General features: G+C 32.9%; 2 protein-coding genes across 2 annotated transcripts; both read left to right on the plus strand.

The window, feature by feature from the left end:
• Positions 1-5,883: 5,883 nt before the first annotated feature.
• Positions 5,884-14,581, plus strand: LOC132723368 (uncharacterized). The gene is made up of 5 exons (XM_060708068.1): positions 5,884-6,633; positions 9,122-9,230; positions 10,636-10,676; positions 12,914-12,940; positions 13,981-14,581. The coding sequence occupies exons 1-5, from the start codon at positions 6,568-6,570 to the stop codon at positions 14,086-14,088; spliced, it is 351 nt and encodes a 116-aa protein (XP_060564051.1). The 5' UTR covers positions 5,884-6,567; the 3' UTR covers positions 14,089-14,581.
• Positions 14,582-16,108: 1,527 nt separating this feature from the next.
• On the plus strand, positions 16,109-22,451 carry LOC132723369 (uncharacterized). Its single transcript, XM_060708069.1, has 5 exons — positions 16,109-16,658; positions 16,878-16,904; positions 18,072-18,095; positions 18,633-18,690; positions 18,854-22,451. The coding sequence occupies exons 4-5, from the start codon at positions 18,684-18,686 to the stop codon at positions 21,187-21,189; spliced, it is 2,343 nt and encodes a 780-aa protein (XP_060564052.1). The 5' UTR covers positions 16,109-16,658; positions 16,878-16,904; positions 18,072-18,095; positions 18,633-18,683; the 3' UTR covers positions 21,190-22,451.
• The last annotated feature ends 928 nt before the right edge of the window (positions 22,452-23,379 follow it).

Raw genomic sequence — 23,379 nt, forward strand, 5'->3', positions numbered from 1 at the left:
ATGTTAATTTGGAATAAGTCCATAATAAATAATTATGTTGATAGTATATTTGAGTTATTATATCCGTGTTATTTGTGGCGTGTGGCGACTGTAAAAAGTCTCCCTGTACATTTAATCAATGATGTTATATTTTCGACCCGTGAAGATCTTCAGCACAACATATTATTATTGAGTATACATGTTATGTGGTGCTGTTGGTTTCTTCTTATTGGTCCTTTTTAACTTGGGCGGTTAAATACTGTATAATCACTCTTAGGATATGATGACTTATAAAAAAGGCTAAATAAAAGGTAGACGATATAACGTTGAGATATTCATAAAAGATGTACAGTATTTGTACGATACATGTATTGTTACGAGTAGTAGGGAGCGGTAATTCTCGGATATATGGAACTACCGATTTCCCTCATTGATGCCTCAACAGGGGGCGGAGCGTTATCGATAATTGACAGGTTACGCGAATAGCAGATCAAAATGCGATAGGTACCGTTTTTAAATGTTTAAAAACACATTTTTTGGACTAACTGCTTCCAAAATTAAATCACGAATGTGTTCAGAAAAGGTTGATAAATCTACTAAGCAAAAAATCTCATTTTAGGTATTTTGAGTGATAATTGACTCCGTTGTCACCTTAAATTTGTCTTTTGACGTCTTATCTGTGATATGCAGGCCTCATAAACTCAGATCCCCTTTCAAAATTCCATTTTATTTAGTTCTGCCCATTGTTGTCTCGTTTAAGGCACAAGCATTCTTTTGTTTGTCGACCATACGCCGCTTTTCATGGAATGACACTACTGTGTCACATTGAAGGTTCCATTATAACCGCCGCATGAACACATCTGTTGATGTTTCTAAATTCAACTTTACCAATTTCGTGTTAAATGTTATGTTGAATTCTGCTTTGGCCAGTGCTCGATGGGCGTAAACGGTAACTTGCACTTTCCAGTAACGTCCATGAACAGGCTAACTCAAACCGAGCCTGCAATATTTTCAATTACGCGTGTTTGACTTTCTTTAGGGATTCTGTTTTTCTCTATTTTGAGAATAAAACATGAAATTATTGTATATAGATGTTGTTAGAAAGTTTGAGATACATGATTTGATATGACATATCTAATATATAAGATAATAATGATATTCCCGACAAACAAAGTTTGTGGGGGTATACCCGACGAACAAAGTTTTTGGGGGTATACTGGAGTCAAGTGGGAGTCGGTCGGGCGGTCGGTTGCAAAACCTGTCCGGGACATAAATCTGAATGTATAGTAGAATTCGACTTCTAATTTTGTAGGTAGATAGATCTGAATGAGTAGAAGTACGGTACGTAAGAACCTTAATTTTGGAGTTTTTGCTCTTTGTTCATTTTTACACTTTTAACTTTGTCCGGGATATAACCAGAAAACTGTAAAAGGTATCAACTTAAAACATTGTAGGTAGATAGATCTCACGGAGTAGATGTGCAATTAATAAGAACCGTAACCCTCCCATCACAAATTTTGGAGTTATTGCACTTTGTTTATTTTTACATTTTGAATTTTGTCCGACACATAACTTGAAAACTATAAAAGGTATCAACTTGAAACTATGTAGGTAGTTAGATCTTTCTGAGTAAAAGTGCATTGCATGAGAACTGTAACCCTTATGTTCTTCCCTTATTTTGGAGATATTGCCTTTTGTTCATTTTCACACTTAGCACTTTGTCCATGACATTACTTGAGAACTATAAAAGGTATCAACACAAAACTTTGTAGGTAGATAGATCTCACTGAGTAGAAGTGCAGAAGTTGCAGGGAGAAAAAAACCTATTGCATTAAAAAGAAGTCATAAAAACTCCAAATCCAAACTTTAATTTATCTTATTGATGTAGGACAAATAATTCAAAAACAATTGACAAAAAGTCTATAAACTACTGCATTCTCACTATGTGCAAAATTTCAAACTAAGAATTACGATTTCTGACAAGCGCATGTCGGTGATATTCGTCATTTGTTACGATTTCTAGCTTTGTGTCGCCTTGAAAAAGTTAACATATAGGGGTTACTTTTGACGGCGGTATCGGTTGCATCCCCTCGGGATTGTCCGGAGCATAACTCAGTCACTATGGGTTGGATTGACACCAAACTTGATATACATGCTTTTTTGTAATGTCCCAAAGTGCAGTGCACATGAATCGTTACTCTTTATATCTTTATTTTGTTATTGCCCTTTGTTAATATTCATACTTTATTTTTGTTGGGCAAATTCTCCTTAACTTTAAAACTTATAAACTTGAAACTTCATACGATGATGGATCTCATTGAGAAGGAGTGCAGTGCACAATAACTTGTTCTCTGCACTTCATGAGTTTTGAGTTATTGCCCTTTGTTAATTTTCATACTTAATAGGCCTGTCCAGTAAGTTATAGCCCTTTGTTAATTTTCATAAATTCTTTTTGTCCGGGTCATTTTTCCTAAAGTTAAAACTGTAAAAGCTATGGACTTGAAACTTCATTATATAATAGATCTCATTGAGAAGAAGTGCAGTGCACAATAAGTTGTACTATGCACTTCATGATTTTTGTGTTATTGTCATACTTAGTAGGCTTCTTTAGAGCATAACTTGGTCACTTAAAGATTGATTGACTTCAAATTTTGCATGCAAGCTTCTTTCATTGACCTAAAGTGCAGTGTACACATCACAGAGTCCTTCATTTGATATGTCAGCATAAAACTTTGCATGGTATTTTTATTTTTGATAATATAACAGTTTTATTAATCCTGCTGTAATAATGTTACAATCAGTTCAGATGATACTAAAGTTAAAGATGCATGTGCATTGCAAGAGCAGTGTTTATAAATAACCTATATTTAAGAAGAAAATGCCTAACTGACGTCTATACTGTTGACAAGGCGACACATCCCAATCGCGTAGTTCCAGTTTCTAGAACAAACTATTATAATTCATCATAAAAAGTTCATGATAAATCACATACAATTTCATCAACATTTTTTTAAAAGAAATATTCTTCTTATAAGAATATCCAAATGATATATTTCTATTGTTTTAATCAATATGTGAAATGCTTTTGGAAATGTCCCCATTGTAGATCAACCCCATTTCATGCAAAACCAGACAGATGTTATACATGTAAAGCACCTTTTTGATACAGTCTTTGCTGATGATATTACATTTTGAATATGTAGAAGACAATATAACTTTTTTCACAATTTATCTTGGATAATAATTGCTGTAAGTAACAGAGGCCGTCTTTCAAACAGGAAAAAAGTTTAATAGTTCCATGTATAAATAACTGACATCATGGATCTTTTCGGTATGATTCAAGTTTTCTACCGAGGTCAGTATAAATTATTATTCTATATTCCATTGCCACACCATCATTTTTTGTGGAAGTCGTATAAAGTTGTCCCATGCATACAATCATATTTCCGATCCATGAAGATCGTTCACTTGTGTTTGGGGTACTTTTAGTTTTCCCTATTTGGCGTTTTCTCTAGTTTGGTGGTTCCAGTATTCTTAATTTAATCACGTTAAATTACTCTTAGGATATGTTGCCTAATTTGTCTTTTGACAGTTTGTCTGTAATATGCATACTTCATAACCTTTGATACCCTCTCAAAATTTCATTTTATTTAGTTTCGCCCTTGGTTTGAATGTTCAATGATAACCGCCTTATGGACTCATCTGCACATGTTTCTAAATTCAACATATTGAGCCGGTGTTTGTGTGCGTGGACGGTAGCTTACCCATGAACAGCTTCAATCAAACCGACTCTGCAACATTTTTTATTTTGCCGGTTTGGAGATCTTTAGGATATTCCACAATATTTTTATACCATATATTTACAAATATGATTTTATTTGTTTTTTATTTGTTTTTCATTTTTCGTTGTAAATAACTATGAGAATTGCTTCTTTTCAGGAAAAGAAAAAGGTAGGTAGTTTACAAGAGATAAAAATTAAAAGTAACTTCGAAATCCTATAATTCATTAAATATATTTTTGTTTCATATATTTTGAATCGTTAATTTGATATATTATTGAATATAACAAATACTGCTAGGCTTCTATATATCCTGAATATAAATATATGTGGAATTGTATTACTTGGTACTAGGATGGACAGAACATTTTATTCTTTTTTTTTCAGACAAAAGTCATCAAACGTAGATCTAAACATTTACCTGTAGTGAGTATATATTATTAGTTTAAATGTTTCAATAAATGCTGATATATTTATATTCGTACAAATATGAAAAAAGGATACATTAAATATGCGACACTGCAATACAGCTTTGCGCTGCGACAATGCAGCATTGCGAAAATACGAAAACATGACAAAGTTGATTTTTTTTGTGCAATTTTGCAAATACACGACATTTTAGACATTTAAAAGACACGATTCTATGTTATTTAATCGTCCTTCTTTTGTCGTCCTTAAGCATTTTAGCTGCAAAAATGCGACTACTTTCTCGCATCTTTGTTTTTATATTTTCGTATTTCTGGCGTCAAAATTGCAATACGTTATGGCGTTAACCAGCCACCATACTCAGGTCAACGGCTATTTTTAATCTACAACATATGGATTGTTCATTTGATCAAAATATTAACCATTCAATGTTTCACAAACCAAACAGCTGATCTGGAACAAGTGAGGGGTAAAAACGTATTATACACTTAAAGAGACCCAGACAACCGTATTATTTTACACAAAATCAAATGATATCTATTTCGGCTTTTTGATTTATTTTTTATCAAATGTCTTTCCAATTCTTAAATTGTAGATTTGAATTACGTGTTGGTTGGCAGTGTCTTGCATTATGCCAATTACAATTGAACCTCGGTATTACTGTAAATTATCAACAAACGATTAATCTAATAAATATTTCGAAATGAAATGTTTCATCGAGGGTAACAATGTGTCTTTACGTTATAAAGATTTTATTTAATAAATACAGGACTTGAATAAACTACTTATTTTAATTTTTACTTTGACACTGTTCTCAATCTATGGGGCATTTTGTTTCAAATGTATTTAAACAGAAGATAAGTAATTTCTTATTTATAAGATATAGTTACTTATAAATAGAAAGTCTCCATTTTACAGAACATTACAGAACAGAAATCGGGATTGCTGAACAAAACAACAGAATGTTTGCCAACCGTGGTAGATGTTTTTGAAGCGCCGTTGAACATAAGACATCATGAAAGATTAGCAGGTAATGTTTTAATACTACTGTACAGTCATAAATGAACTGTTTACGGTTGGGGTTTGTGAGACAGGGAGTGGATGAACCGTATGGATTTTTACTTTATGCGACAGGTGTTTTCATGTTCTAGCCGAAATAGTGGCGGCATTAGAAAGAAAATACCTTTCGGCTGGTTTATGTTGCGGCATTAAAAAACAATCTTGGTAAGAATTTGTTTTGTTACATTCGGCTGCACAGCAGCCGAGTCTTATAGGATTTGAATAAGACGCATGATTTACTACTGAATGACATAATTTATTTTGCGAGTTGCCAATAAAAACACAAGAACATAACAACATTCACATACATCGGCTTTATACTTCAGGACCAATTTTAAATTTCTTGCTTCGTTGCAAAACATTTTTTTCTTCAATTTTTTCAAATGGAAAGACAATGTTTTCTAATCTCCGTATACAAATAATGGACTGTGCAACTGTCTGTAGTTTACCTAGATTTAACATCATGGAACCAGGCTAAAAGTAAACACGTTGTCTGGGGAACTGTTTCGCATTTGGACCAAATGGAGCGGTGTAAGAGCTGTTGCATTGCATTGTAATAAAACATCTGATTTTTTCAATCTATCAATTTGTTTACTACTAGGAACGAAGTTCGTTTTAGGGAAATTTGAATGTATATATATCTTTTAAAGTTTTGTATTTTTTCTTTTGAGATTAGGATAGTTCGGTGCGGACAAAGTTCTGGCTTCAATAAATTTTAAAGACGCCTTTTATATAGTAAGGCGAGGTAACAACTGTGGTTATTTTTTATTTTGGTTAGATTTGGTAACGGGTCTGATGCCTTTAATGTCTTAAATACTATATTTATGCTCAAATTTGATTAGATATTGTTTATTAGGATATAATCAATTAATGTCCAAGGCATTATGATAAACTTTTACGAGCGAGTCAGCACTAATGAGACACATGGTGTCGGAATCACGGCACTATCGTACCCGTCTTGTCACAGTATAAAACGAGTATTACTAGTACGATCGTAACGCTTCCCCTTTAATTTCAACAACTACGCAGATCAAAACAGACATTCGTCTAGGTAGCATTTTTTTCGGTTCTTTCTTGTAAAGGTATGCAGTGCACTGCTGACCAATCCTTTGCAGCCATTTTACACTTGCGTAATACCTCGCTGGTTGTTTATTGAAAGGATATATATGCTTTCATAAGCACCAACGGAGAAGGCTCAATGTCAAGAAATGGCAGAGCTATTGACATCTAACGACTGTCCTATCCTATCGTAGGAGTAAATTATGAATATATTAAAGTAATAAGTTAATACAAACAAATTAATATAATTCTATCACTCTGATAAATGTGTGGTTTTTTTTCAAATGCAGAAACTGAGATAGAGGAAGGAAGGCCGTCTTCTACAACCACGGTAAGCAATTGTTATCTTAAAAAGTTAATTATAAGCATGAATTACATAATAATTGTATTACTTTTAGTTTAAATAATTACATTGTATACTTATCACATTAAGTAAATTTGGAAGTAACTGGTGAAACTTATAAAGAATAACTGTAATATAACTACAATTATAATAAAATGCTAAAATGTTACATTCACTCATTAAAATTTTACAGCCCCTTTTTACAAACTTTTTTATCTCTGTAAAATATAATGTCATAAAAACTGTTGGATAGATGTTACTTGTACTACTGTGTAGTACTACATGTACTATATGTATACATGTATATACATTTTGTACATACAATTACTAAAGGAAAAAAATAACCACTTAGTTCTATGCAAGTTTGAGGCTTACTGTTTGGTAGAAATGCAAAACAACATACAAATGTATGATGATTTAAAAATAATTTATTGACAACAGTAAAATCTTCTAGGTTCATCTAAACAACTTCCCGAAAAAAGTGACATTATTTAGTCTACAACCCTGTTAATACCGTTTGAAGCCACCTCTTGCTGCAATTACAGCCCCGCAATGGGCTCTCATGGATATGATATATCTTTGGATATACCTCTGTGGGATTTGGTTACATATTTGATAGGCTAACATAGCCAGAGTAATGTAAATCGAAGGGTTGCCGACGTGCTTAGACTTTACGTTTTAACAAGTCCCGCAAATATTTCAATTGAATTTAAATCTGCATATAGACACTTCCCCAGGTCATAATCGAGTCACCATCAAAACGATCTGCTAAAATCACACACGGGTCACTGTTGCATTCCCCTAGGTGTCTATTAACACGCGTGCGCCCATCTGCTTGTCAGAGTCTTTTTCTTGTCTCTTCGACGAACAGGACATTCGCCCAAACAGCCCGTCTAGCATATTCTAGGCGTGTCTGGCGATATCTAGCAGTGAGACTTACAACCTTTCTCGGACGACGGGCACGCACACCTGTGGCTCTGAGACGACAATGTACTGTCTGAGGGCTAATCGGTCGGCCATGAGTATCTAATTTAGTCCTTGCTGTTGCTCTAGCTGGCTCAGAACACTTTCTTAGATGATTAAGAATCATGTACCGATTTAATTTAACAAATGGTTTCTTACCTCTGGTACTAGAGCTCAAGCTGTCACCATTCCAATCGCACGTGTGCACTCTTCAATTGTCATGCTAGTCATTTTTGGTGTTTTTCTTATTGACAAGGTCACTTACGAACATAATTGTGTAAAAGTACAAATGAAAGACGTGGCAATTTCTCGTGCAAAAAAAATAAAAAATTATACGTGACGTTTCGCTTGAGTGGCATGAATACCGTTCGAAAATTACATCATGACATATTTGTCATAATGTTGCAAAATGATTTACTTTATTGCAATGTTACTTTTATTTCAATACAATATGATTCCCTACATAGACTTTTGGTCACTTATACCCATATTCATTCTGCTTGAGTAGTTTTGATATATACACTCTAATTAATATGTTTATCTAAAAGCATATAGCAAGCGGATCTATTCCCTGTTTTATCTCTTATTATTTTGAAAAGGAAAACAACAATATTTATAAGTAGTTTTGCAAAGTTGTTTTTTAATTATGACATGTCCTCATACTTTAATGTATAAAATTTGTATCTGTGTGTACATCGTAATACAAAACACGCACTATCATTGTCGTCAGTTACTGAAAGTATGTTAGTAACTGTAAATAGCTTAATTAACCCTTAACACAAAATCTGTATTCTTCAATAAGCGGCACATTGTGCATGTTACAGACAGTTACTGTAGCAGGGGACAGGACGTGAAGTGGTTGCACACTTGGTTCAAGCGAGAAAATTGGTTGCAAACTTAACTAAATGACTACGGAGTCATGAATATTTACAGCTCTCGTACCTGTACCTATAACTCATAACAATTTACAGCTAAATGATGATACCTCTAAATGACAAAGCCATAAAAACTTTTTTAAAACGCAAATGGAAAGACATAATTGTACAAAATTTATAAGGAATATCTGTGACTAATCAATATGATCTTCATCGAATCCTTTGGCAATTTAATATGTGACTGAAAATAATAAGTTTGCAGCCATTTGATTTATTTTTGATCAAAGGACTTTCCAATTCTTAAGTTGTCGATTTGAATTACGTGTTGGTTGACAGTGCCTTGCATTATGCCAGTTACAATGGAACCTCGTTATTATTGTAAATTATCAACAAACGATTAATCTAATAAATATTTCGACATGAAATGTTTCTATGAGGGTAACAATGTGTCTTTACGTAATAAAGATTTTATTTAATAAATACAGGACTTGAATAAACTACTTATTTCAATTTTGACATTGACAATGTTCTCAATCTATGAGGCATTTTGTTTCAAATGTATTTAAACAGAAGATAAGTAATTTCTTATTTTTAAGATATAATTACTTATAAATAGATATTAAGTCTCCATTTTACAGAACATAGAACAGAAATCGGGATTGCTGAACAAAACAACAGAATGTTTGTCAACCGTGGTGGATCTTTTTGAAGCGCCGTTGAACATAAGACATCATGAAAGATTAGCAGGTATTGTTTTGATACTATTGTACAGTCCTAAATGAACTGTTAACGGTTATGGTTTGGGGGACAGGGAGTGGGTGAACCCTATACTTTTACTTTAGGCGACAGGCGATTTCATGTTCTAGCCGAAATAGTGGCGACTTAAAAAGAACAAAAAAAACGTTTCGGTTGCTTTATATTGCGGCATTAAAAACAATCTTGGTTAGAATTTGTTTTGTTTCATTCGGCTGCTTGAATTAGACGCATGATTTACTACTGAATAACATGATTTATTTTGCGAGTTGCCAATAAAAACGTAAGAACATAAAAACATTCACATACATAGGCTTTACACTTCAGGACCAATTTTAAATTTGTTGCTTCGTTGCAAAACATTTTTTTCTCATTTTCTTCAAATGGAAAGACAATGTTTTCTTATCTCCGTATACAAATAATGGACTGTGCAACTGTCTGCAGTTTACCTAGATTTAACATCATGAAACCAGGCTAAAAGTAAACACGTTGTCTGGGGAACTGTTTCGCATTTGGACAAAATGTAGCGTTGTAAGAGCTGTTGCATTGCATTGTAATAAAACATCTGATTTTTCAATCTATCAATTTGTTTACTATTATAAAATAGGAACAAAGTTCGTTTTGGGGAAATTTGAATGTATATATATCTTTTGATGTTTTGTATTTTTTCTTTTGAGATTAGGATAGTTCGGTGCGGACATAGTTCTGGCTTCAATAAATTTAAAAGACGCCTTTTATATAGTAAGGCGAGGTCACACCTGTGGTTATTTTTTTTACTTTGGTTAGATTTGGTAACCGGTCTGATGCCTTTAATGTCTTATATACTATATTTATGCTTAAATTTGATGTTTTATTGTTTGGTCGTTTGCTAATTAAAAGTTTAGATATCGTTTTTTATGGATATAATCAATTAATGTCCAAGGCATTATGATAAACTTTTACGAGCGTGTCAGCACTGTCTATATATAAATGAGATACATGGTGACACACGGCACTGTCGTACCCGTCTTGTCACAGTATAAAACGAGTATTACTAGTACGGTCGTAATGCTTCCCTTTAATTTCAACAACTGCGCAGATCAAAACAGACATTCGTCTAGGTAGCATTCTTTCGGTTCTTGCTTGTAAGGGTATGCAGTGCACTGCTGACCAATCCTTTGCAGCCATTTTACGCTTGTGTAATACCTCGCTTGTTGTTTATTGAAAGGATATATATGCTTTCATAAGCACCAACGGAGAAGGCTCAACGTCAAGAAATGGCAGAGCTATTGACCTATAACGACTGCCCTATCCGATCGTAGGAGTAAATTATGAATATCTTTAAGTAATAAGTTAATAAAAACAAATATATATAATTCTCTCATTCTGTGATAAATGTGTGGTTTTTTTTCAAATGTAGGAACTGAGATAGAAGAAGGAAGGCCGTCTTCTACAACCACGGTAAGCAATTGTTATCTTAAAAAGTTAATTATAAGCATAAATTACATAATAATTGTATTACTTTTAGTTTAAATAATTATACGTTTCACATTAAGTAAATTTGGAAGTAACTGGTGAAACTTATAAAGAATAACTGTAATATAACTAGAGTTATAATAAATCATACGTATAATTTGTTGAAATATTACAGTCACTCGTTAAAATTTTACAGCGCCTTTTTACAAACTTTTTTATCTCTGTAAAATATAATGTCATAAAAACTGTTGGATAGATGGTACTTACACTACTGTGTAGTACTACTATATGTATACATGTATATACATTTTGTACATACAATTACTGAAGGAAAAAAAATAGCCACTTAGTTCCATGCAAGTTTGAGGCTTACTGTTTGGTAGAAATGCAAAACAACATATGACAATTAAAAAACAAATTTATTGACAACAGTAAAATCTTCTAGGTTCATCTCAACATCTTCCCGGAAAAATGTGACATGATTTAGTCTACAACCCTGTTAATACCGTTTGTAGCCACCTCTTGCTGCAATTACAGCCCCGCAACGGGCTCTCATGGATATACCTCTGTGGGATTTTGTTACAAATTTTAATAGGCTAACATAGCCAAAATAATGAACATCGAAGGGTTGCCGACGTGCTAAGACTACGTTTTAACAAGTCCCGCAAATATTTAAATTGGATTTAAATCTGCATAAAGACTCCTCCCCAGGTCATAATCGAGTTACCATCAAAACGATCTGCTAAAATCACACACGGGTCACTGTTTCGTTCCCCTAGGTGTCTTTTAACACGCGTGCGACCATCTGCTTGTCAGAGTCTTTTTCTTGTCTCTTCGACGAACAGGACATTCGCCCAAACAGCCCGTCTAGCATATTCTAGGCGTGTCTGGCGATATCTAGCAGTGAGACTTACAACCTTTCTCGGACAACGAGCACACAAACCTGAGGCTCTGAGGCGACAATGTACTACTGTCTGATGGCTAATCGGTCGGCCAGGAGTACTTAATTTAGTCCTTGCTGTTGCTCTTGCTGACTCAGAACACTTCCTTAGATGATTAAGAATCATGTACCGATTTAATTTAACAAATGTTTTCTTACCTCTGGTACTGGAGTTCAAGCTGTCACCAATCGCACGTGTGCACTCTTCAATTGTCATTCCATTCTAGTCATTTTTGGTGTTTTTCTTATTGACAAGATCTGGAGAGACATGCATACTTACTGACCCTGTTGACTCTTTAGCAGTGTGCGTTGTATATTTTCCCATAGGAACAACCTAACACGGTTGTTATTTCATAATATCCTCCTGTTGTTTTACTCAAAGCAACCATCACTTCCATCTGCCTTCTCTTTAATCCCTTGATACTTTTTTTCCATTGATGTCATACACTTTCTGTTTTTTTATTTAATAGCATGGATTTGAATAAAACTGAAAGTGTATTTTAATTGGTCTGCCACTAGGAAGGCTTTGTTATGAATTTCTTTTTACTTTTTAGTTTTCAGCATATGTTTCCCCTTTTTTCAATTCGTGTCATATATACTGTCGTTATTTAAACATCTGCTAAAAAATGCCAATATTAGAACTGTTTTATTGCTTTCTATCATCATAACACAGTTTGTTTGTTCCGAGTCATGTTATATCCTGGAGCATGATTCTGAAGGCACGGCAATCTTGTTACATTTACATTATAAATATACTCAAAACAATATATATTTTAGTTTATTTACTTATACAAGTATCTATGGTTGTTGTTTTTTGGGGGTTTTTTGTTTTGTTTTTTCGAATATCCGCACCTCTGTCAATTTTAACGGAACATGAGTTTGAACTTTTTTTCCCCTTTCTACATTTTTTTAACTTCAATGTCACAATATGATTTCAGTAATGGTTCGTGGCATTTTATATCTTTTGTATCTTAACTTTGTTTTGAATTAACTCATTCAAATTTGTCAATCACAGTTCAATGTAACTTGTAGGCTATCTTAGTTTTGAAGATCTCCGTTAGCTATTGTTTTGCGGACTTTGTTCAAATGGTGTACTAAAATACGCAAATTGGATAATCCACAGCTTAATCGGGCATCCCTGTTATTCTTCATATCCGAAGTGTGATAAAAAAAGCAGAGAATATACGATTGTCGAAACATTCAGCTAATACATGATTGTCAAAAATCATTGTGATTGATGCAATATATTCTCAGCGCAATTGTTTTGTCATTAACTTTTCAGAGAAAGCCGCCTCGACTTAGCAGCGGGGTAAATATAAAATTTAAATATATATATATATAATTGTTATTTTTATGCCCCCACAAAGTGGGGGCATATAGCGTTGCACTTGTCCGTCCGTCTGTCCGTCCGTCCCGAAATCTTGTGAACGCAACTCCTCTTAAACCTGATGGCAGATTTTGCATAAACTTCCAGGGATGAACAACCTTAATGTGTAGATGGTAGTAATGGAAGGCATTTTCGCTGCGACCAAATTTAACAGAATTATGGCCCTTTGTTGATTTTTTCACTATATACTATGTAGAAATTTGTGAACGCAACTCCTCTAAAATCGGATGGCAGATTTTGCTTAAACTTCCAGGGATGAACAACCTTAATGTGTAGATGGCGGTAAAGGAAGGAATTTTTGCTGCGACCAAATTTAACAGAATTATGGCCCTTTATTGATTTTTTAACTATATACATATAGAAATTTTGTGAACGCAACTCCTCTTAAACCGGATGGCAGATTTTGCTTAAACCTCTCAGGGATGAACAACCTTAATGTGTAGATGGTAGTAAAGGAAGGAATTTTCGCTGCGACCAAATTTAACAGAATTATGGCCCTTTATTGATTTTTTAACTATATACATATAGAAATTTTGTGAACGCAACTCCTCTTAAACCGGATGGCAGATTTTGCTTAAACTTCCAGGGATGAACAACCTTAATGTGTAGATGGTAGTAAAGGAAGGAATTTTCGCTGCGACCAAATTTAACAGAATTATGGCCCTTTGTTGATTTTTTCACTATATACCATATATATGTTGTCAGTGGGGGCATCCTTGTCCTTTGGACACAGTTCTAGTTTTCCTTTTGTATAAGACAAGGAAAGCTGTCTATATCGCCAATATATTTGATAAAAAAGTTCGTCCTATTTAAAGTGTAATAACAGTAAAATATCATTACATAAAAATTGTATTCATGACATGTTCTATTATTGAGGTGAAAATATATGTCATTTATATCAATAAATGTGACTAAAAATGTTTCTTGAAATTAATGTTTTCAAATTAATTGCTCCTTTTTAGACAGACTTCCAAGATGCATGGGGACATGAAAATGTAAGTTTACGTAAAGGAAGTCAAATTGACAGTACCTGTATTAATTTTGTAAAAACCTTGGATATATTAGGATAGTGTAAGAGTAATTTGCTGATTATATAGCGAGTCGTTGTTAAAAAGTTTGCTTTATATTACTACCTTTGTTATTCTGGAAATATTTGAATACAATATATTTTATTGTAGACGACGCTTATAAGCGCTCCAGCCTTAGGGTTGTGTATACATGCTGTAAACTGTATTATATTAGTTTGTAGAATTGAATATGATCGAAATCGACACATTAAGCTAATGTACCCCTACTAAATGGTAGCTCTTCTACAGATAGTTATCGGTTTAAATGAGAGCTCATGCCACATAAGTTGTAGACAAATAGACCAAAACAAGTCTGGATAAAAGGTTAATCATTTCAATAAAAATATCGGTTGTAAGAGCATGCATGTATTTCAAAAAATGATAAAAATATCGAAAAATAATATTGAAAATGTTCTGTGTGGCACGACATTCTTTCATTTAAAAAAAACATGCTCGACATTCTTTCATCTTTAAAAAACAAGCATTTCCTTTTAAAACGGATAATTTTCAATAAAATATTTTTCCCTTTTTCATTCATATTTTGAAAGGAGGTTCAAGAGCGATTTAAACAGATCATCAATATGTGAAAAGGCTACCGTTATGTAGGGGACAGTTGTTTTAATATAAGATCAGCTGAGCATACAATTTTCCTTCGAGATTGATCTGTGCAATTAGGCACCTTTACTTTTACGTTTTACGATGTTTTTACTTATTTCAATTTTGAAACGATAAAATATACATTTTCTTTCAGGCTAAAATCAAGGTACGTAACTTTCTTTTTTTTTAAGAAAACTTAAATTTTCAATTTTAAAGACAACATAACAAGCAAGGCTAGGTCATAGATTCGCAGACTCTGATCCGTATTCAAATGAATCAAGAAATATAGTCGCACATTCTCTTCGAAAGTATAATACTCAAGACCGAAACCAGGCCTCGAGGTTCTTTCTTGAATCTGACGTTTTCATGAGTCAATATAAATTATTTGCTGGTTTCCGACCCATGTATACGCAAATGTGCTAAATAAATACTATTATATTCAAGTTATAACTTAATGGTCTGAACCCAGCTTACCTTAAAATTAGATTCTGTATTATAATACCGGTAAATAAAAGGTTTTCCAAGCGTGCTGACAACGTTATTACATGCCCTATTGAAGTTAGCAAAAGAATTAATATCAAATGTTATTTTAGGTAACTCAAGTATGAAAATGTTCAGTAAATAAGTCCATAATAGAAGGTCTATAATACCATAAATAATAATGTTGATAGTATACTTGAGAATACACCACGAAATAATTATATATAGACGTTGTTGGTAGTTTGAGATACATGATTTGATATGACATATCTTAATGTAGAAGATAATTTTTCCTAGAACAAACTATTATCATTCATCATAAATCACATACAAATGCATCAACCTTTTTTTAAAGAAATATTGCTCTTTTAAGAATATCCAAATGATATATATTTCTTTTGTTAAAAATCAATTTTTGAAATGCGTCAGCCAGTGAGATGTTATACATGTAAAGCACCTTTTTGATACCCTCTTTTCTGATGAGATTACATGCTTAGAAGACAATATACCTTTTTCATAATGTAATATCATCAGAAAAGAGGGTATCAAAAAGGTTCTTTACATGTAACATAGAAACAACAACAACAAAAACAAGCCCGAAAAAAGATTTAAAAAAAACAACAACAAAAAAAGACAAAACAACAAAAACAAACAAACAAAAGGTATATTGTCTTCTAAACATTCAAATATAATATAAATAATGTATATTATTTATATATAAAACATGTTTTTTTAAATCTTTTTTCGGGGTTGTTTTTTGATGTTGTTTTTCTATGTTACATATTTTTTATATTACTACTCGGATTTCAGAGCTGGTTTTAAAAGATTCCTTGATCAGTTATGCAACTTCTTCGTAATTTACTTAGGATTATAATTCTTTAAAGTAGAAGAGGTCGTCTTTTATGGCACACGCATTTTTACACTTGGGGGAACATACTCCGCTTCTCATGGAATAGCACTTACGTATCACATTGAAAGTTCCATGATAACGGCCGTATGAACACATCTGCAGATGTTTCTACAATCAAAATCTTAAGTCGGTGGTCGGGGCGTGAACGGTAGCTTGCACTTTTCAGTTTCGCAATCAAATCAAATCTGCAACTTTTTCAATTTTGCCGGTTCGGACAATCTTTAGGGTATTTAAGTATATTTCAGCACATATGATTTTTTGTTTATTTTCGGTTGCAAATAACTATTAGAATTGCTTCTTTTTCAGAAAAAGAAAAAGGTATGTAGTTAACAATAGATATAAAGTAAAAGCATAAACTTCGAAATCCTTTAATTCATTAAATATACAGTGAATTTCTGATATATACGATATTGTGAATCGTAAACTTGATATATAATTGAATATAACTGATGCTGCTAGTCTTCTATATATCTTGAATATAAACATACATGGAATTTTGTAACTTCTGCTTTAGTACTAGGATGGACAGAAATGTTATTCTTTTTTTTTTCAGACAAAAGCCATCAAACGTAAACATATACAAGTGGTGAGTATATATTATTAGTTTTAAATTTCCATTGTGTATTGGATATTTTCATATTCGTACAAATAGGAAAAAAATACACACTATATAGTATGTTTCAAAATTAACTGTGAGGATTTATCTAAAAACATTAGTTATACATGAACTGGTCTTGAATCAAGATGTTCATATAAACGTGGAAATACTGTTTTTATGTTTTCTTTTTATTTTTTCCTATTTCAGAAAGAAGAGTTACTAAAAACATTAAATGTGAGTATTATGTGTCGTATCTTCTTTTTTCATGTTAACTGGGGTTTTAATTATCATAGAATATAACAGATAATACTATCTAAAGCCTATATAACGAAGATTATCATTTAATAATCCGTATAACCACTGACGCGATGATCACAAGTGTAGATATATAATAGAAGATGCACATCATTTTTTCTTCTTCAAACAACAGTGCTAAAAGCTATTTAATAATGCACGCCCATATCATGTGTAAAGTGTAAAGATTTGAAAACTTGTCGCCCGAGGTCAATGGTATCACGTTTGGGCACATTAGAAAACAACATTAAGACATCTTGTCGTTTTAATGGAAATCAAAATAACTAAGCTCGAACTTAATATATTAAATTAATACCACTATTTTTTTATTTGCAAGTACTGTACCAATTGAAAGGTAGAAAAAATTATTTTGAAACAGTTTGGGTAGGGAAAGGTGAACAAAAGGATTATTTCTTATTTATTTTTTTTTCTTCATGTCGCTTGTAGTTTATATTTTATCTCATTATTTTCGTTCAGTTTTTTTCTATAAAATATTTACATACATAATTTATACTAAATATTTGATAAATATTCTTAAAGAACGCGTTGTATTTCTACTCAAACTGTTGTTAAAACTTGTATATTTTCTTTGTGTCTTGGTCTTTCTTGCACACTTACTACTCAAACAAGTTTGCTAACATTTTGATACTAAGTTTTGTCTTGAAAGGACCTTCATTAATGTTTGTAAAACTTCGGCCAAACGTATTTGTTTCAAACTGTGAAAATACATTTTTTTCCTTTTCAATATTATTTGATTTTTGTTTTCTATTTAATGATGAATTTATGTTACAAGTACAAATTATTAAGCAATAAAATATGATTAAACCAATAATATGTAACGAATATTATACTGCAGGAATAAAAGCAAATTATTTGATTAAGTATATATTTTTAGGGCTTTGTATGAAGAAGAATTTTGTAAACCATTTTGTAGTTAGTTTTGCAAAGTAATTTGTAAATAGATCTACGAAGATAAGTAAATTTTTAAATTACAAATCTCTGGCTGTAGTAGCATGTATTTGTGAAATAAAAATGTAGTTCTGTCACTTGGTTTTTAACCACGATTCAAAATAAAACTACATGAACAGTTGGCCATTTTTCTTTTAGGATGCTCAACAAGAACAACTTATTGTAAGTAAAAATATTTACGAATCTTTATCTTCCAAACAACTGAAATATATGTTAACGATTTGATTGTTTACGTTTACTGTTTACAGCACGATTGTGTAAGACTTGGTGACCATTTTATAATGGAATTAGCTTGCTTCTTGTGGGACTTGCTAGGATGGTTACAACATTTACTAGCATTAACAATGCAATAAATCCGTTGATAAAGATGTAGAGCAGAAAAAGAAAGACTTAAGTTTGATTAACCTTTTTACTAGTGTTCAAGCCATAGTTATTTCATTATGCTTTGCATCTTTAACAGATAAGCCCGTCAAAGTTTGGTATTTTAGTGAAAGATACATAGGTTAAAATAAAAATGTGAATAAAGATTAAACATCTAAAACTCATTTTTTGTTATCAAATTTAAATCATATTTATTGGTAATGTATATGGCACCGGTATTTGTCTATGTATCTTCATGCTTTCCTATGATAAAATTTGTTTGATGTGTTTTGTTTGTGTGTTTGCTTTAAATTATTATTATTTGTTTCTATAACATAGCTTCAGGGAGAAAGAAGATTAGGTGACAATGGATATGGCAGTTCCGAAATAATGCAAGGTATACCATTTACTTGTCTTTATTCAAAATTAAAGCACAATACGATTAAAAATTTAAATATATGAATAACATTGCATTTGTCCTACAGATTATGAATTAAATAGCAATATTGAATTATCAAATGCGTGTACATCATTGGTTTTTTTTAAAAAATAACTTTCAGTTCCACAAGATTTCTCGGATGATCCATTTACAATAAACCTTTATAAGAAAGCACTTCAGGAGGGCATGGAACTAGATCACTCTCTTCGGGTAAACGTAGTTGGGAACTTTTGTCAGGGAAAGACTTCTCTCGTACGAAGGCTGATCGGCGAGTCTATAGACGATGTTGAAATGACAAATGGCATTGACATCAGTCAGTATCATCTAAAACATTCTGTAGATGGCTCAATTGTTTATGAAAAAGGAAGTTTCTTCAAGGATGATCGTGATTTTCTCAGCCGAATTATCTCTATTGCCAAGTCTATTGAAGCAAAAGAACGAGAGAGTGTCAGTGATGACAAACACTACGAGAATATTGATCATGATGAGGAAAATGATGATGTATTTAGAGGCGACAAGATTGACATTGAATCAAGTGAGGAGCTGAAATCATTTTTACAAGAAATTAAATCTGGTAAATTGTCCCTGAGATCAGATTTCACAGACGAGTTGTCATTATGGGACTTTGGCGGCCAGTATATTTTTTATGCAACGCATACATTGTTTCATAGTGCAAGGGCAATTTATTTACTCGTGTTTGATCTTTCATGCGGTTTGGACGATATTGTCAAGGACGAGAAATTTCCTTCTGAAACAGGTGATAGAACTATGGAATATTTCTTAAAATTCTGGATGAATTCTATCCATTCATTTGTAGGGTCAAGAGATGCCTCTCATCCGCCTGTAATTTTGGTAGGAACTCATAAAGATCAGTTACGTGGGACTGATGAAGAAAAGCAAGAGGCTGCTAATGTACAATTCGGAAAAGTCAGAGAGCTGTTTGATGATACTGATGTTCAGAATCACATTCAGTTTGAGGACTTTGCAATTGATAACACGAATGAAGACGATAAAGGAATTAAAGATTTGAAGAAAGAACTTTTAAAAATTGCAAGGCGAGATGAATTTAAGAACCCCATCCCAGCAAAGTGGATACATTTAGAAAAATCATTGTACAAGCTTCAAAAACAGAAAATCATAACTTTTGAGGAAGTGATGAAAGAAGATGCAAAAAATGAATTTCCAGTCGGTAACAAGGAAGGAGTAACACTTTTTTTGCAATATCACCATGCTAGAGGCACGTTGGTATTTTTCGACGAAGGAAGCATTTCAAACTATGTAGTTTTAGACCCCCAGTACCTGGTAGATGCTTTTAAATGTATTATCACATCACAGAATTTTTGTACAAAGGACTCCACGTATCGGCCCTTATGGAATAAACTTACAAGCAAGGGAATTTTAGAATCTAAATTAATTGATCAACAATGGAGGAAAAATGATAAAATGGATTTCATGAAGTGGCGTAACGTTCTCCTTGAAATTCTAAAGAAGCATTGTGTCATTGCCGAAGCATTAGAGTATGACGAGAAGAACTGCACATCTACAGGACTTGGCTGGTATATTGTGCCAAGTCTTTTAAAGGATCACAGCTCTCAAAATGTCATTGACGATTTCCTGAATGGTAAAAGAAGGACATTAGTTCGACTAGTCTACCAATTTCAAGACTCTTCAGTTACAAAAGCTGAATATGATCGATTAATAGCAACTTCATTGGGCATGTGCACTTGGTCGGTTGTAATTTTTCGGAAGAAACATTTGCTATTCAAAAATCTTGGAGTCTTTAGAATTGGCAGCAATCTCGTTGGATTAATTGAAGAAGTTTTGTCCGAACAGACAATAGAATTAATGTTCGTCGCTCGGAGTGGTGAAATTACTGAGGGACAAGGAGACGAGTTTCGGAGATTAGCTGAGTCTGTTTTCAATCAATCACAGCGGCGAAGGGGCATCGACAATGTTTCAAAAACGTTTACAGTTATGTGTAGATGCAATCATGCATCCCATGGTAAAGAAAAGAGCAAGTTAATGAATATGTCTGACTTGAAAACGAGATCAGAGGTACCCTGTGAAGATTATGAAAACCACACTTTCAAAGTACAAGAGGCAGTTTCGGAATGGTTTCTTCCTGAACGCATTGAATCATATGATATACCCGTAATAGAACTTTCAGAAAAAGTATTAAGTCGACTTTCACAATTAGCATTCAGTGATAATTGGGAATTATTGGGAGTAGAGTTAGGTGTTCAAGCAACAAAAATCGATCATCTTAAAGAGGACTATCGCACCACGCCGATGAAGATCTTTGAAATGTTTCGAATTTGGAGCCGAAAATCGGGTGATCAAGCAACCTTTCAAACACTTTTGAAAGCGTGCAAACAAGTGCCATCTTTAAAGGTCAACTGGGATGAGATTAGAAACATCATGGATGACATTAACAAAGTGCAGATTACTCATTTTTGAAAAAAAAGATATGATTGATATTTTGCTGAATAAAATCAGTATCTAGCTTGCTATTCTACACTGTTATTATAAAGAAAGATTTTTGTTTTACTCAAAATGGTAATTCTATTATAACTTCAGTTTTGAAACGCAAATATGTATACGTACATGGATTAACCTGTTGCGCAATATTATCGTAATATTTTCGGAAATTCACTTCAACAAGAATATCCGTTTCAATTCTAATTGTGTTAATGTATAAGCTCTCGCTGAAATAAAGAACTATACACGTATACATGTATTCAAAATGTTCACAGTGGTTTGATTGGCTACGCTTCACAATCTTCATGTGACTATACAAAAAAGCACGTAACTACTGTGTAGCAAAGCAAAGGGGCCACTGTTTGGTATATCTTAAAATTAGAAATAGTAAAATATTAAGCCTGAAGAATATAGTTTGGTGTTTCTATACTTGTGGCAAACTATAAGACTGTCCTGTAGAAGTTTGTATCTTAAAGTGACGTTATGGTCATTTTTTCATTGGCAGTGTGAGACTGTTAAAACGATAATTGACGGTGTTATTCCCTGCGGTCTGGAGACCTCGGGGTATTGGTACGCGTTTAACTTTTGAGGCATGGAGGAGCACGTGACCTGTTTTCGGTACATGGAGGAGCATGTGATCTGTAAACCGTACATGATTGGTTAATTGACCTTTTCGAAAACCTGGCTAAATACCGTTTGCCGGTACGTTACGGATAATCCTCTAGGGAATAAGTCAGAATTACACCTAATTAAGAACAAAAAACTATTACGTGATATTTTTAATTTTCTATAATTATAATACCGTTTAAGGGGGGAAAACTTGAATGATGTGTTTGAAAATTATCAATGTTTCTTTAATATGTATCTCAAAATGTTACAAACAATAAATTGTTTATACTGAAAATCTACAAAATTAAAATTTTCGTAGTGGCATCTGCCATAATAAATAGAGATGTTTTCTGCGAAAACTTGTGTGTTTGCTTTTTTTTTGCTCGGAGTTATTCAAAAATGGTAGGCCTATTTAATAATTTTCTTAACAAGAAATAATTGCTTTATGTTCGACCTTCTCCGGTCATTAACGGTCACCGGTTCCCAAAGACCTTCTTCTATATTGATCGATTATTGTCAACTATATTCCTGAGACAAACGTTTATTTATCCACCCACCCAAACAATGTTGTTCAGATAGTTAAATGAAATATCTTTATATCATCAAAAATATTCCCCGCAGGAAACCATTTTACTTGTATTGGAATATGTTTGTGATAACTAAAAGACCCATTGAACGTTACAGGTACTTTCCGACGGATATTTACAAAATGTTCTTGGTCCATGTGAGTTATTTCTATGCGAAATAAGTTATAAAACTGAAAGGGTTTATTGCTAAATGTAAACTTATTTTGACAAATGTTGACTTATTTTGACTTTTATCTGTTTACCCACTTTAAACCATCGGATGGACATAATATATAACATAATATAACTGATTACAAGGATTCATTCTGAAAAAAAATGAAAATAGAGACATTGTTGTATTAATTAAACTATCCACTATTATTAGTCACTATATCACAATGTATATTTATTGTAAAGTTCATGAATTCCTCTTTTTTAATCATATCTTTTTAAACCAAGTACATACTCGGATTTCAATAAAAAAGCATAAACAGTTGAAACATTATTTGGCATTTAACTTGTCCAAAAACTATTTTAGAATAGATAAAATGGATGGTCATCCCCTTTAACGGTAGAAGTAATAGATCGAGCATCGACACATGAGGCTATCTGATTTGTAGAGTAAATCAGATTGCTGAGTGTTTTGATGTTCTTTCTCATTTGTATCATATGCAAAAATTAAAACACAACCATGAAAATCCAGAAAAAAGTAACCAATGAAGGAACATCTGAATATGATATTTCTATCGCTTTTCCTTTCTTTGCCGTCCAAATAAGTAAAGCCCCTGCAATATATGAGCCAATTAATAGGCATTATCTGGCGTGCGGGTTACTAATACCTGCACTCCAGTTAACGCACTGTGCTTGTATATGTATACGATTTAACCCTGACATATTTTCAGCAGGAAGATCCTCAAATACAAGCTAATGATGAAGTATGTTGTTTTCACAGTAGTTATATTAAGTGGAACAGACACTAATCAATTTTCTTGAA

This window comes from Ruditapes philippinarum, unplaced genomic scaffold, assembly GCF_026571515.1.
Source record: "Ruditapes philippinarum isolate M1 unplaced genomic scaffold, ASM2657151v2 ctg2367_1_1_1_1, whole genome shotgun sequence".
Taxonomy (NCBI): Eukaryota; Metazoa; Mollusca; class Bivalvia; order Venerida; family Veneridae; genus Ruditapes; species Ruditapes philippinarum.